General features: G+C 38.5%; 1 protein-coding gene across 4 annotated transcripts in view; it reads left to right on the plus strand.

Annotated features, from left to right (window-relative positions):
- The first annotated feature begins 6,586 nt into the window (after nt 1-6,586).
- Nucleotides 6,587-15,895, plus strand: part of Mtmr7 (myotubularin related protein 7) — a 97,298-nt gene continuing 87,989 nt past the window's right edge. The window contains exon 1 of one of the 4 annotated variants that reach the window (XM_004853082.4): nt 6,587-6,787. In XM_004853082.4, coding sequence (XP_004853139.2) covers nt 6,764-6,787 — 24 coding nt within the window. In that variant the 5' untranslated portion in view covers nt 6,587-6,763. Of the gene's footprint in view, nt 6,788-6,868; nt 7,065-15,895 lie in introns of those variants that run through there. The other 3 variants (XM_087217195.1, XM_087217193.1, XM_087217194.1) reach the window with 3 other exon arrangements.

Raw genomic sequence — 15,895 nt, forward strand, 5'->3', positions numbered from 1 at the left:
TACAAGAAAATTTCTGGAGATGGATAGTGATAATGACTATACAACAATGAGAATGTACTTAACATCACTGAGTTGAACCCTTAAAATAGTTGATGATAAATTTTATGTTGTATGTATTTTACTACAATTAAAAGTGAAAATTAGAAATTAGTGAAAAGGCACTTAGGGCAGATGGTGGGCCATGCCAGTAACCAGCTGTGTTCTGACTAAGGCTTGCCAGAGGCCCCGTACTGCAACCCCTATCTTCTGATAGTAAACCCTGAGTTTACTGGAATCTGCTGGGGTCAAAGGGCCACACTGGCAGAATGGTATTCATTCTGATACAAACCAGGTGGACAGGCTTTTCTTGCTTTGGGCCTGCTACAGAGCTGGTAGCACCTGTGGATAGCCAGTTACAGGCTATAACAGGGAGTTAGGGCCTTGCCTTTCATGTCAGAGATGCTCTTTCAACATGTCCCAGATTACTGCATATCCCTAGATTATTCACAGAGATGTCAGGACCCAAGATTTTCCTGGAATGTATCTCCTACTTTCTGAGATATGTGTGCCTTACTTGAACATCTGTTGCTTTCTGTTCACCAGATATAACCAGCCATAATTGGCCATCGTTGCTATCAATGTTGTAGACCAGTTTGGTATCCTTGACATAGTGTACAGATCAAGGTCCCCGTAGATAAGTTGTGACAGTCATAAAATTACACTTCCAGATGAGAATAAACTGCCTGGGATGATCTCTGCTTATTGGAATGAATATAGATGAGTTATTTTGGAAGAATTGCATTCTGGTGGGAATACTAAAGTGAATTTTGAAATGAACCTCACAGAATTTGGTGGAAGAGAACAATAGAAGCAAAGACAGAGATAAGCAAATGTGGGCAATAGAAAGTGACTGGTTGACTAATAGACACATTCAAAAATGTTTATTGATTATCCAACAAATGCCAGTGACTGGACTGGGGCTGAGTTTATAAGACAGCAGCAGGATGTGGCTGGACCTTAAATGACAGAATAAGGAAATAATTTAGAAAGCAATTGTATACCACTTAAAGGTTTGTAAGCTGGTGAGTATTAATATGGCTAGAGTTTTTTAAAATCAAGATTAATCTGGCAGCAGATGCTAATATCTCAGCCAATGAGGATCTAAAATGGAGTAATGATGGTGAAAAAGGAAAAGGATGTGATGAAAAAATGTTGTGGAGGAGGAATCTACATTTGTCCTGATATGGGAGCTCAAAATATCTCCAAGCCTATGAGCTTGAGTTATCAAAATCAGCAAAAGAAACATTGAAGCCAAGAGGCAGATTTGGTATGAAGTAGAAAATAATAATAAGAGCTGATATTATTAGACTGAAACACCTTGACAGCGGGGACTAGGATTGTTTTTGCTTACACTTTTATCCACAGTACTTGGCATAAGATAAACATTCAGCAAATATTTGTCACAAAATACCTTATATACTTGATCTCACTGAGTTGTCACATCTACCTTAAGGAGGTATAATTATTTATTTTGCTATTGATTCTATTTTTTAAAAAATTTAAACTGCTTCAAATACACAAAATAGAGAATATTATAATGAACACACACATACGAACCGTTCAGCTAGAGAAACAAAATATTACAATATTATCTGTCTTCTTGTGTTCAAGCTTCAATAATCATGTATTCGGTTATTGAGTGGCTTACAAAAAACATAAATTGATTTCTCTCAGCTCTGGAGGCTAGGAAGTGCAAGGTGAAGGCACTGGCTAATTCATTGTCTGTGAAGTCCTGCTTCCTGGTTCAAAACTGCTGTCTTGTCACTATAAGCCCATGGTGGGAGGACTAAGGGGGTCTCTCATGGCCCCTAATCCTACTCATGAGGGGAGATTAAGAATCTTAAAGGTCTGTCCTCACAAAGGTCTCATCTCCTAATACCATTGCCATCGTGGGTGGGTAGGATTTCAATATGCAAATTTTAGGAAATACAGACATTAAGCATTATCACGATCCCATTTTACAGGTGAAAAGGCTGAGAGTAGAGAACCTTGTTAACATCACAGCTAATCCATCCCAGGACTTGTGATTTGAATATAAGCTTGTCTGCCTCCAGAGGTCATGTGGTTTGTGATGTATATGATTTATGGGACATCCAAGTGGAAGTATTTAGCAGGTAGATGGGAAAGAATTCAAGACTGGAAATATCACTGTAGGAAACACCTGCATCAAAGTGATGCTGGAAGGGAGGGGAGTAGAAACAGAATAAACAACATTAAGTGGCCTGAGGACTCAGACTTGGGCTGGAGCAGTGAGTCTTCCTGGATGGAGAACAAAATAAAGGAGACTATTTAAAAACCCTGCCTGTTCAGAGTAAGTGGTCTTTTTGGCTGTCCTATAGTTTCTTTTTTGTTTAAGTTTTGTTTTCTGGAAAAATGGCAGAGCTGTGTATAATCCACTGAGTGTTTTTTTTCTCTAAATCTTTGGTACAGGGAAAGCCAAAGAAGACTTCAGTATTTTTGCATCATTGAGTTAACAAAAATCCTGAAGGTGAGGGTCTGCTTTTTTTTTAAAAAAAAAAAAAACTAGTCAGAACCTCAAATGCATCTCTGACTCTGTCATACTGGTATCAAAGACATTTTGGGCTGAGACTGGGCTTGGTTGGAGACTTGCGCCCTCCTCCTCACATAATATAGGGTTCAATAGTGCTGACTAGGATTTTACTGAGTTTGTAATCATTAGCAATACTAGCCCCTGAGGAAACACTTCTTGGCTTTACCGCTAGATCAGAAGTTTGAGTTTCCTCTAGAGAAATGTAAGTATTCTGGAAAAAGTTTTGCAAGTGTTTGATAAGTTTCCAAAACTCTTCAGGCCACTAAGATGACTGTATTTTGGGAAAGTTCCCAGTTAGTATCAAGTTTTTATTTAAAAATTCCTCTAGCAATATTATTTGCAAGTGGGATATCTATTTGATGAAATTTTCTTCAGATGTTCTCTAGAAAATGTATAATAATGTACATAAAGCAGTTTAGAACTTGCATATGGCAAGTGTCCTTAGAGCTCTTTAGAGACATTAACCCCTGTAAAAAAGCAGAAACACAAAAGGTACAGAAAATATATTATTTTGATTCTCAAATTCCTCTTCTTATAAAGTCAGTATAGGCTAGATAAGGCAGGAATAATGAAGTAAACTTGAAATCTCAGTGGATTCAAGCAACAACAGCAACACTTGCTCTTCCCACTCAAAGAGTCTGCAGTGGCTGTTTTAATAATGACTCAAGGATACAGTCTATTTTTCATCTCATTTTGGCCTAATGCTGTGTAGTTGGGTCACAGAGACTTTCTATCTTCAGAGTAGACTCACTATCATTATTTTCTTTTTAATCTCAACATGTGAATTACAGATCATCAAGCTGGAGGAATTGAAAGCTGAAGAGCCACAAAGAGTCTATGCACGAGTCTGGCCTAGAAATGACACAAGCCACTTCTCATAGTCCATTGGCTATAATCATATGGCTCTACCCATCAGGGGATTTACAAGTGCAGTCTCCTGTGTGCCCATGAAGAACAGGAGAATTAAATATTAAGGTACACAGTAATATCTAGCATCTCAAGGGCAAAGACATTAGGCAGTAAAGATAAAATGACAATCACAGGGCCGGGCATTTAGCTCAGCGATTCCGCTGCCTGTCTTGCAGGCGCAAGGACCCAAGTTCAATCCCGGTACCAAAAAAAAAAAAAAAAAATGAGGACAATCAGGATGTGCCTTGGCAAGGGCTATACTTCAGTGAATACACAAGTGAACGGGTCTTAATGCCATTTTGCTTGATGCTGAACAGTTTTGTTGACATATACTTAACTTTCCATGTAGGACTCACAAATACTAGAAAAGTACAGCCACTTTCTAACCCATTGAGGATAGAGTAGATTTAGTGTAAATCTGAGTGTGGATTCATCTGAAAATTATATGGAGTTGGAAGAATAAGCTTTTGTCTCCTCTTCTCACTTCTAGACTGGAGCCAGATGGAGAGATTTCTGTTTGGTGAAGATTTAGAAAGGCAATATTCATCCAAATGGCCTATGGTTCATTGTAGACACACCAGATATAAAACTTTAAGAAATGGCCTGGAGGTTTGGCTCAGTGGTTCCGCCACCTGCCTTGCAGGCTCAGGGTCCTGAGTTTGATCCCTGGTACAAAAAACAAAAAAACAAAAAAACACAAAACTTTAAGAACTAAGTATCTTATCCCAAGCCTACCCATGGATTTTTTTTTCTAAGTAACAGGGAATATGTAGGAAGTAGATTCTTCCTGAGGGTTCCTTCGGCATTTCCACATCGTTTCCTTGTTGCTACCCATATCACATTTACAGAATTTAGTATACTTCTCATCTGAGTCTCCCTTTTATCTCTTAGTATTTGCCATAACACCCAAGTATGACCAATAGTTAAATAATGACAATATTTCTTGAGTGAATAAATGGTTATTTTGCTTTTCCCCAATTTAGGATGAATATATTTTAAGGTAATTGTAATGCATATCATAATATGTAATTATGTCTAGTTATACATAATATACATTATATAGAAAGATAATATAAATGTTATATCTATATTCCCTAAACTTACATCCCTTTGATTCTTGCTGCTTATTTTTCAATCTCTTCTGCCCTGTTAGGTGGTGGCTAGGAGAAGTAGGGAACCTTGGGGGACATATGGCAGTGTAAGTACCAACAGGTCAAAGTGGCCACTAAGGGTCAAATAATTTGATATCCAGAACCTCCATTGTGGTAATGGCTGTGGGATGAGTTGAGAACAAGTCCTCAGAAAACTTAGATCAAACAAAAATTTTTATAGAAATTTCTTTCCTTTTATTTTCATAATTTGTTAATTTATTGGATTATAATTCTTGATTCATTTTAGTCTAATGTTGATTTTATAGCTATGATTAACATATTTTAAATTAATCTATGAATATTTTTTCTTGGTGTTAAGCTACTTAAATCGCCCACTCACATCTCTTCTCTTCTCTTCCTGTTTTTCCTTTTAACCTATGCTAATATTTGTATGCAATAATTGCTCAAGTAGACTCTTGATTAGTTTTCTAGGAGAGGTATCGAAGAGCCCTGAAAGCACATAATTCCAAACTCATCCCACTCAGAATGCCCTCTCCCAAAACATATAAGATTCTCACATCATGTAAGATGGAATTTGGAGATGGAAGCTATCTTTAAGATCATCTCGGCAGGTGACTTTCTCATTTTATAAATGAAGAGACTGAGGATATGTGAGTTGGGACCAGCTTGGGCAACATAGTGTGACCTCATTTTAAAAAAAGTATAAAATTGGTGTTCTTTAGTAAAGAATAAATTATACATTGGGTCAATCTTGTTATCTGCAAATGGCCTTTTACTGTACTTGTTCTAACTGCCTCCCAGAGTGAGAGAATGAAATGGTATGTGTAATGAGGAACTGGAAATTTTAAAAATAAATTCAATAAATAAATTCAGGGCCAGGGATTTAGCTCAGTGGTTCTGCCGCCTGCCCCGCAAGTGCAAGGACCCAAGTTCGATCCCTGGTACAAAAATAAATAAATAAGTAAAATAAATAAATTCAGTAATTTTTTGAGGATGAAATGTGCCTAGCAGGCATTGAACAAAAAGGGTTAAAAATCTTTCCCTAAGGTGAAAGAATGTACAGTCCCATCAGAAAGAGGAATAAGAGCCAAGAACAAACTAAACAGTATCCCAAGAATTAGGCCCACATCAATGAAATTATAGGCATGGTAGAGCACTGTAGACTCAGGGCTGCAAGAAAAAAAAAAGGTGGACATTTCTTCCCTTTGGCTTTTCCCACCGGCTTAATGGTACCTCATAAGGGATGTGCACTATCCTTAGCTTCCAGTTCAGTCAGGGTGAGGGAAAGATGGCAAACGAGCACCCAGCAGTGCCAAGGGAAAAGCAGCTCTTGCAATGCAACACTTCCACCAGTGAATCACAGGTTGATGTGAAATGCCTGATTTAATAACTCACTGGTAGGCTGCGAACACTGTTGCTATTATTTCCACTCTTATCCCAAATGCCATGGCAGCTGAGCCCGTGCCAAAATACAGACAGGGCCGAGGAAGCCATGCTGTACCCAGAGTTCGAGCGGCTGTGTTCTCTGCCCTACCAGGTCCCCACCGGCCCCCGGAAGGCACCGGAGGACGTCAGTGAGGGTGTGGAGCGGCGAAGTCCTTATTTCTCTTCCAAAGGGCCACACCCAACACAAGGGTCTCATTGTGTCTTGGGGAACCGTAGCTTCACAGTATTACTCTGGCTGCCCCTACCCCTGTTTCATACTTTTTTTTGGTTTTTGACGGGGTCCCGCTTTGTTGCCCAAGCAGGTATTGAGCTCCCGGGCTCAAGACTCAAGCGATCCTCCTGCCTCAGCCTCCTGAGTAGCTGGGAATACTGGCGTGGGGCTTTCCGGTCCTTTTCTTGAAAGAAAAGCTAGCGACGCTTGCCTGGGAGACCCCCAGCCAGAGGCCAGGTGGGGCCGCAGCTGGCGCTGCAGGTGGAAGGAAGCGCGGGCCGCGCTCTGGACTGCGCAGGCGCCCCGTGTCCCCAGCCCGGCCGGCGCGCGCACGGCGCACCTGGGGGCGGAGCCAAGCTCGCGGCTCGCCGGGTCCCCGCGCAGCCCCCTCCCCGCGCAGCCCCCTCCCCGCGCCCGTCCGGCCCTGCTGCACGCGCGCGCAGGTGCAGGGCGTGAGGCTGCGCCCGCCTGGAACAGTGCAGATGCGGGCCCGCCATGGAGCACATCCGCACGCCCAAGGTTGGTGGCACTGGCGCGGGCGGAGGAGGGAGAGGAGGAGGAGGGGGAGGATGCTGAACTCACGGAAGGCGAGGCGAGGCGTGACTGCCCCGCTGGGAGCCGGCTGAGGCTGGACTGCGAGCGAGGGTGGAGCGGGCTGCGCCTGAGCATCTCGCAGCTCGCTGGGAGGTTGGTCTTCCTCTTGCGTCTCCTAGGCCCAGCTTTAGCTGCTCCTGGGTCTAACCTCTTGTCCTTGGAGGTGCACAGTGGACCCAGGGTGGACGAGAGGGAATTCCAGGTATCTACTGAGTACCAAGCTGCTGATAAACGTTTCTTTCTGGTCTGTCATTATGCTTTTTGATTTTTTTTTTTTTTAAGACGTTGTCATTTCTGAGCAGTTCGAAGGGAGACGGGCCTTTCGGTGTGAGTTATACACAGGATTGAATGCACTTGGAAGCTTACTGAATCCAGGCTCAGACTGACCAACTCATCCTTACCTTTCTCCATTCTCAGGCTTGCAGCCACAAGGGACCTTCCACAGAGCCCATGATCAATATTTGCTGTAGGTCTGATGATGTTGTGTCTTTCTGATCTTTTCCAGTGTGTTTAGTTCTTTGGAGAGAAGGATGCAGTTTATACATTCATCAGCTGGTGTGTTTTAAACATCAGCTTTTACTACTCAACGGAAGGGACTTGTTTCTGATCATCCAATAAAATAGCACCGGAAACATTTGCTGTTATAACCAAACTTCCTACTCCTAGTTGTACCGGGAATATAATTTAGAATAAAAAGAGTGATCATCATTCCTGTCTGATTAAGATCCTAAACTAGCAAAAGAATGCATTTTAAAATCCTGTTCGCTCTCTTATTACTACCACCATAGCTGTTCTTATTTCCAGGATGATCATGTATTCAAAATCTAGGCTCCTAACCAGGTTAGGTCAGAGCTGTATCTGAAGGGACGGAGCTCAGGTGGCCTCAGGGATACCACTCATTTCATGGGAAGAAAAAGCCAATTGTTCTGCTTTCCACCCAGCAAGAAGAATTTATTCCTAAATTCTGGAATAGTTCCTGAGTACCACTTTATAAAAGCCCCTCAAATTATATCATGTTAGGTAGAAGAATAAATCGTTTAGTTTGCTGGAGAATGTCGTTTTACACAGTAAATTTAAATTGTATTGATTTTTCACTGTGGAATTAAAATAGTTGCTTCACAATCAGGAAATTGTAAACTTAGAAGACAGAGCCATAAACCACAAGGTAGGTGGCTCAAAGCTTTCAGGGTTTAATGTACTAAATAATTTACCCCAGAATGATGAATTTAACTCATGGACACCCTCTGCTCTTGCCAGAAGCATCTTTTCCTCTTTTATGATAAAGAAGGCCCTTTATACAGATTGTATCTGATATGAATGTTAATAACTAGAATGATGGGTGAAATAGCTCTCAATGTCATTGTCTTATGGAGCATGAATTTAGGGAGTAGATGGTTTCCAGCCCACGTTCCATCTCACCCTGGGATGTGTAAATCTTAGCAACAAACAATCTCATTTATTCTTAAAATTGGTTTCCATAAACACTTTATTAGCAGTGTGGTGTTTGAAATCACAAATTCTTTCTATCCAGAAATGGAAAAAAAATGGTAGGGGAGGGTGGGTATGGAAGTGTTATTGAACTGAGGGGCATTTAACATTTAGGATACGGTAGGGAAAACAACTGTGCAGGTTAGATGGATGAAAATCATTTGTTCATTCCATTCCACCCGTGTTTGACAGTCTTTCATGTGCTAGGCTCTGTGTTAAGTGCTGAAAACACCAAATAGCAGGAAAGGTTTTAAGTAAGTCATTGCATGATAAGAGATAGGTACAAGGTACAGCGGGTGGAGATAAAGAATGGCTAGAGCATAAGGAGGTAGAGGAGGGGCCTTCTACAAGAGCTGAGAATCAACATGAATCAGCGGCCCAGGCAAATTTGAGGCAGCGTGTAAATATATATTGTAACAAATAATTACAACCACAGAGAAGCTGAAAATGATAACAGTGATAAAAATCAATGATTCTTTGAAGTTAAAAATACCCTGCTTTTATTTTAAATTCTTAAGTCAAACATTAATTTTCATCATCTAAATACAAAGAATCAGACTACTTTCAGAGCATATGTTGTAAAATGTAGTTTTAAGTGGGGATATTCATTTTTCTTATTTGCTTTATATTGGGGAAAAGAGTAGACAGATTTTCTTAAACTTTAGTTTCATGTCTTGGGTTTGTAAGGAATGTACACGGTTTGTTTATCTGACCCACGGTAAATATGGGGGTGGCATGGTTTAATTTTAGGGAAAAAAAGAAATATGTACATGTATAATGTGTCTTTGCTTTCCTGTCACAATTCGGGTTACTCATTTACGCTTAGAAAGATATGGAATAACCATAACAGCCTCTGTGCCTGCTTCACTCTCTGGGGTACAGTGTAAGGAGACACATGCACATGAATAATTTGGAATGCTTTTTGCACATATCTTTTTTCGTGTGTGTGTGTGTGTAAAAGTGTACCTTATTAGATGCCTTAATAGAGCATATGCTGAGCAGGGTGCTTCTCTCCCAGAATGGTTTCTAGCAGGAAACCTATTTTGGGGGCAGGCTAGTTTGTGGTAGGCTGGAATGAGGATACCAGACACTGCCTGTACTCATCACAGTGAACTTTTAGGTTTATTTTTCACTGTGTGGATTTCTTTACCACTCCAAAACCTTGCTAGTGAGAAATTGTTCTGCAGGGGGCTTAGGAATAATTTGAGTTGAAGAACTATTATACAGAAAGACTTCAGAACTCCTAAAAGTAGCTTGAAGTTGTAGGATTTGGTTTGGTACTGAGTTGATGTTAACATATCTGAGATCCTGGGCAAGCAATCTGTATTTTTCATGGAAAGCGTTTTCCCCCACACGTGTGAATTGGAGTTTTAAAGCAGAACTTGTGGTAATTTCCAAAACATACCTTGAAAAGGTCTTTTCTTCACTGCTACCTCCGCTCCCTAGTCTGAGCCATTGCTCTAAGAGCCTCCTAACTGGTCTCCTAATTTGTTGTTTTGCTCTTTAATCCCTTTTCCATTGAGAAGCCCAAGTGATGTTTTATGACACAAATCGATCCTCTTCTCTACTAAAATTCTTGAGTGGCTTATCTAAAGTGAGAATCCCCGCAGAGGCCCATCGGGGCCTGTGTCCTGACCCTGTCCTACTTTTCTAGCCCCATTTTGTGACCATTTTCTTGTTACTCAGTACCCTCTAATCACAGCTGTCTTTAGTGAGTTTCTCCTACAGCAGGACTTTTGCACTGCTGTTCCGTCTATAGTGTCTGGCAACACCAATTTTCCTTCTTTTCTCACTAAATATCTCATCGAGATTTCCTTGGAGAGGCTATATCAAACTCACTTATCTAAACCAGACCTGGTTGTTATGGTTTATCCTGTAACCTTGCATTTTTCTTTTATTTCTCTGATTATAATTATTGTATTGATTTGAGTGATACTTTTTAAATGTCCAACTCCCCTTCTTAACTGGAAGCCCTGCTAGGGTTATTTTGTATTCACCTTTGTATCCATAGCATCTAACCTAGTGCTGGTACCAAATAAGTATGTATGTAGTAAATTATGATTGAAAAAATGAATAATTCTTAATTGCAGAACTTCACTGTTTTGTGTTTTTTTTTGGTACTAGGGGATTGAACTCAGTCCTTGCGCTTGCGGGACAGGTGGTGGAACCACTGAGCTAAATTCCCAGCCCTAGAACTTCACTTTTCAGAATATGTTAGTCCACTCCTTACTTGCATTGTACCCAGAACTTGACAGTACTGTGAAACCCCTAATAGTATTAGTATTAAATATTTGAGGATATCAAAATGTCTTACACAACCTGATTTATACATATTAAAATGCATATTTTGTGATTATACTGAGATAAAATTCAAATAACATAAAATTTACCAATTTTATTATTTTAAAATGGGTGGCTTAGTGGTTTTAGCACATTTACAATGTTGTACACAAATCATCATTGTCTAGTTCCAGAACACTTCCATAACCCCAAAAGAAATCCATTATCCATTAGAAATTTAAATTATAATATCTTAATAATATGTTTTGAATATTATTTCATTGAATTTAAACTATTGGTTTATCCTTTACTCAGTTTTGGATCCTGATACATACACATCTGTTATTTCTCTAAGTTTGATACCTTCTACTATTTACTGAGCTTGGCTTCTATTACTTTATCCCCTATCTTACCTGAGAAAGAAAATAAATAGGCCAGTGGTGGCAAACTTATGGCATGTATGCCGAAGCGGGTGCACAAAGTTCTCTCTGTTGGTGAGAGCCAAATTGCCTGAGCCAAGATTTGACAAATTATCAACATGCATACAACAGCAAAGATCACATTAATTGTACAAAAGCACACCAAATGCAAATTTTTACCTTTCAATAAAAAGCCGTTTGTATTGTTGAAAGCTCTGTTACTGTATTTTTATTTGAAGACAAAAGATGTTAGTGTATGAATTGTTTTTACTAAACCAAAACCTCAATATTCAGGTCTAATTGCATTGTTGGCACTTTGCAATAAATAAGTGGGGTTTGGGTTGCATTTTGGGCCCTCAGTCCCTAATAGGTTCGCCATTGCTGAAATAGGGGAATGTGAATTCTTAGTGACTTAAGCCACTTGCCCTCATCTCTCAGGATCTTGATCCTGATAGCAGGTTTCTAGTTCCCTGAATTTGGTGTCATTTACCAGTGGATAAACCCATCCTCTATCACCCATCCAAACAGCTCATTAGAGAAATAAAGGAAGTAGTGTTCTGAAATGATGACTGGGTGTATCCAGGATGTTCTTGCACATTGCTGGTTTCCTTTTTAGGTTTTTACAGAGTTCCACTAAAGAACTCATTTTAGAATCTTACCTAGAGTTAATGACAGACTCACCATCTTAATCTGTATTCCCCATTTGAAAACAGTGGTCTCATTTGCAAGTTCTATCTATGAGGGAGAAACATCAGTGTAGCCAGGAGATTTGCTTTCCCTGTCATTCACTCCGTAAGTATACCATCAGCACTAAGGGTTATTTCTTTTTTCATCTTCATTTAGCAAATAATAATCTTCAAGTTAGAACACTAATAGAGAGTACATATGGAAGTTAACTGTTATGTGAGTACCTTTTCTCCTGGCATTTTTTTCTTTGTGTGCTTCAAATGTAGAATTACTCAGTTCAGTTTTGCCGTTTTCTTCCTTTAATGTCTTTGAAAACATACTCATAGAAGACTGTGTATTTTAAAAGTTGTATGGTAATATCATTATCACATTAACCATTTCCTCATATTAAGGCTATTGTAATCATGTGATAGGGCCAGGGATTTAGCCCAGTGGTTTCGCTGCCTGCTGGGCAAGCGTGAGGACCTGAGTTCGATCCCTGGTACCAAAAAAAAAAAAAAATCATGTGATAATGACTTATTTGTTATCTACATGTGTGATTTCTTCTTTAGGATAAAGCCATACACGGAGTTACCATGTCAAAGAAGGTGACTATTTTTACGATTGTGGTACATTGCCAAATGTTTTTCCAAAAGTTTTTTAAAAAATTTTATTTTATTGGTACATTTTAGGTATACAATATAATGACATTCATCATTGGAAATTTTCACCTTTACATAATCTCTCTTGGTTCTTATTTTTCCCCATTCCCCTGCCCTCCCTTCAACCCCTCCATCCCTCCCTATTTACAAAGACTTTGTTTCCATTTTTTCATTTTCTCATATTAATTCCATTCCCTTCTTTTCTTTCCCCTACCCTTCCCACTTCCCCTTCCCCTTTTCCCCTTTTCTTCCTATTTCACGTTATCTATTATACCTTTTAGTCCTTATTTACACTTTCAGTTTCTCACACTAGAGAAACTATTCAGTATTTACACATGTGTGCCCTATTTATTTCACATAAGAGTACTGCCTCAGTGTGCATCCATTTAGCTATAAATGTCTCTAATTTCTCATTTTTTATGGCTGAGTAGTACTCCAAAAATTGTATATCATTTGAAATTTTCAGAATCAGGGTATCAAGTATCTTTCTTATGCCTTTGTTTTGTTGTTGAAAAACCATGTTAATTTAAAGAAGAGAACAACAGTTCATTCTTTCATTGTATTTTGTTATTACGAGTGAGGTTGAAGCTAATTGAAGCATATTTATTGACTATATTGTTACTTTTCTAAATTATTTTCCCATTAATTGGCAATTTTAGTTCATATTTGTATAGTGTATATGTATATATCTTTAATAACAGCTTTATTGAGATATAATTCACATGTTATACAAGTCAGCCTCTTAAAATATATAATTTTGTGTACTTTTATATGTTCATAGGATTGTATATCCTGTAATTATCTAATTCCAGAGCATTTTCTCACCTCATAAAAGAGACCCCATACTCATTAGCAGTCACTCCCCATTTCTCCCCTCCTCACCCCTGGCAACCACCAATGTGCCTTCTGTCTCTACCATGTTTGCTTTTGTGGACATTTCATAGAGGCAGAATGACATAATATGTGGCTTTTTAAAAAATTTACCATAGTGTTTTCCAAGTTTTTCCCAATTGTAAATGTGTAAGTACTTCATTCCATTTTGTCTATTCTAAGGATATACCACATTTTGTTTATAAGTTTATCAATTGAAAGACAATTTTTTGACTATTCCTGCTATGAATTTTGTTTAGACTCATAAGTTTTTGTGTGGACCTATGTTTTTATTCTCTTGGTAGAATTTCATTTCTCTAAGAATGGAATTGGCGAATCATAGAAAAACTATGTTTAACATTTTAAGGAACTGCCAGATTGTTTTCTGTAGTGGCTGCATCCGTTTAAAACCTCACCAAGAGTACATAAATGTTTCAAGTTTTCAGTGTCCTCACCAACACTTGTTATAGTCTCTCTTCACCAACTTAGTGGGTGTGAAGTGGTATCTCAGCAGTGGCTTTCATTTGTATATCCCTAATGACTGATGATGTATATCTTCTTTGGAGAAATCCTGATTCAAATCCTTTATTCAATAGAGTTATTCATCTTTGAAATACTGAGTTGCAAGAATTCTTTATATATTCTGGATATAAATCTCTAATCATATATTGTTTGCAAATGTTTTCCCTCACTCTGTAGGTTCTTCTTTCACTGCTTTGATGTCCTTTAATGCATGAAAGTTGTTAATTTTGAGGAATCCTAGCTTATTAATTTTTTTTCTTTTGGCACTTGGTCTTTTTGTGTGATATCTAGTATACTTTTTAGCAAATTCTTTTTCTAAAAGTAATACATTACAGAAAATTTATTTCAAAACACAGAAATAAAACAAAATCATAGTAATACCCAGAAAACCTACTGCTGTGTACATATTATAGGCCTTTTTCTTCACCTATAACTGGAAATAAAATTTAAAACAAAATTGTTTCCATTTTCTCTCTTTCTGTGTGTGTGTATAATTTGGGAGATTGAAAACCCATTTTATACATTATCATAGTATATCACATTTTTTTCTCATTTTATTAAATATTCTTCTGAAAAGTGATTTTTTTCCGCCATCATATAGACTCACATTCTGTGGCTACACTGTAAGCTTTTAGTGTCAGGAGGCAATTCTCCATGGGTCATTTGCATTTTTACACTTTTATTCCGAACAGTCTTTTAAGGGTGATTTTATAGTGAACAACTTGGGAAGAAAGAAATGGTTTCTCCCTTAGTAGCAGACGGCTGATTTGATTGCTGTCCAGCATAATGTTTTTCTCAGGGGCAAAGGTTGATCAGGTTTGCTAGCAGCCTACTTACATGATTCATGTTTCTTAAATTCTAGACTCAGAGGTTCCAATCTGTCACACAGATCCAGTCTACACAGAATCCACGTGGGCTGTTACATATTCTTCTTAGACTTGATGGAGAGACAGCCAGGGGAGCTAATGTGAACTGGTGTTTGGTAAAAATAACGTCCTTTGTTTCTATCGTAGAAATCTTGTGTCTTCTGCAGCATCCATGAAACTATGAGGGGCTCTTTGTTAGGTAGTAATTAGGATAAAATCTCAGCTATCTCATAGTTCTTGACAGTTTATCCTCTAGTATATGATATTTATCTCCATTTTGTCACTGTAATAAATAACTTAAATATCAAAGTATTTAAGTCATTGTGTAGATCTCTATGTTGTCTCATATTAAATTTCTGAGTATTCTTGTTTTGTTTTTGTGTATATTTAAAAGATTTTTGATCCTTTTTTGCTATATTTTCCTTCTGGAATTGTGTCTTCTAGTAGAGAAACTTTTTTTTAAGCTCTTGAGAATAGTATGTGAAATATAGTTTTTCATTATATTTCTCTGCTTACTGGTAATATTGAGCTTATTTTATGTGGTTATTTATCAATGCCAATACAACAGTCTTGATGGAAAAAAATTCTTAAAGAACTCTATAGCTGTTGTACTGGGCACTGTTCTATAGCTTTACATTTATTAACCCACCTAGTCTTTATTGTCATCCTATGAGGTGAGTACTAGTGTTAAATCCATTTCACAGATAAAACTGAGGTTAAGTAAGTTAATCAGATGTAAGGACCAGAATGAAGATTCACAATCAAGCAGGGTGGTCCCAAAACTTCTGTTCTTTAATAACTATACTACTTTGTGTTTTGATTTTGAGAATGCAAGAGACAATGGGGTTTGGGTTCTCAGAGTGTTTACAGTCCTAGTTCCAGGCCTTCTACAGCCTCCTTACATCCTAGTCTCTAGGTTGATGGGCTGCCTCTGTATCATCAAATGTTCCTCTCACGCTTTTTGATATGCAGTTTGATTTTACCAAAGGAATCAAGCTCAGCATTGTTTTTTTGTTTTTTTGTTTTTGGTACCGGGGATCGAACTCGGGTCCTTGCGCTTGTGAGGCAGGCACTGGAACCACTAAGCTAAATCCCCGGCCCTCAGCATTGTGTTTTGATTTAGATCTGTCTAAAGGCTGATTATTGCCCAGTTTTTAGACTCCCTTTTTACTCAATAGTTAACAACTGTGGAGGGAGGAACGTCTGTGAAGTTGGGCATGGAGGTACATACCTATAATCCCAGCACACCAGAGGCAGGAG

The sequence above is a fragment of the Heterocephalus glaber genome, unplaced genomic scaffold (assembly GCF_053883595.1).
Source record: "Heterocephalus glaber isolate CG9 unplaced genomic scaffold, H.glaber_assembly_v1.0 deba00001461, whole genome shotgun sequence".
Taxonomy (NCBI): domain Eukaryota; kingdom Metazoa; phylum Chordata; class Mammalia; order Rodentia; family Bathyergidae; genus Heterocephalus; species Heterocephalus glaber.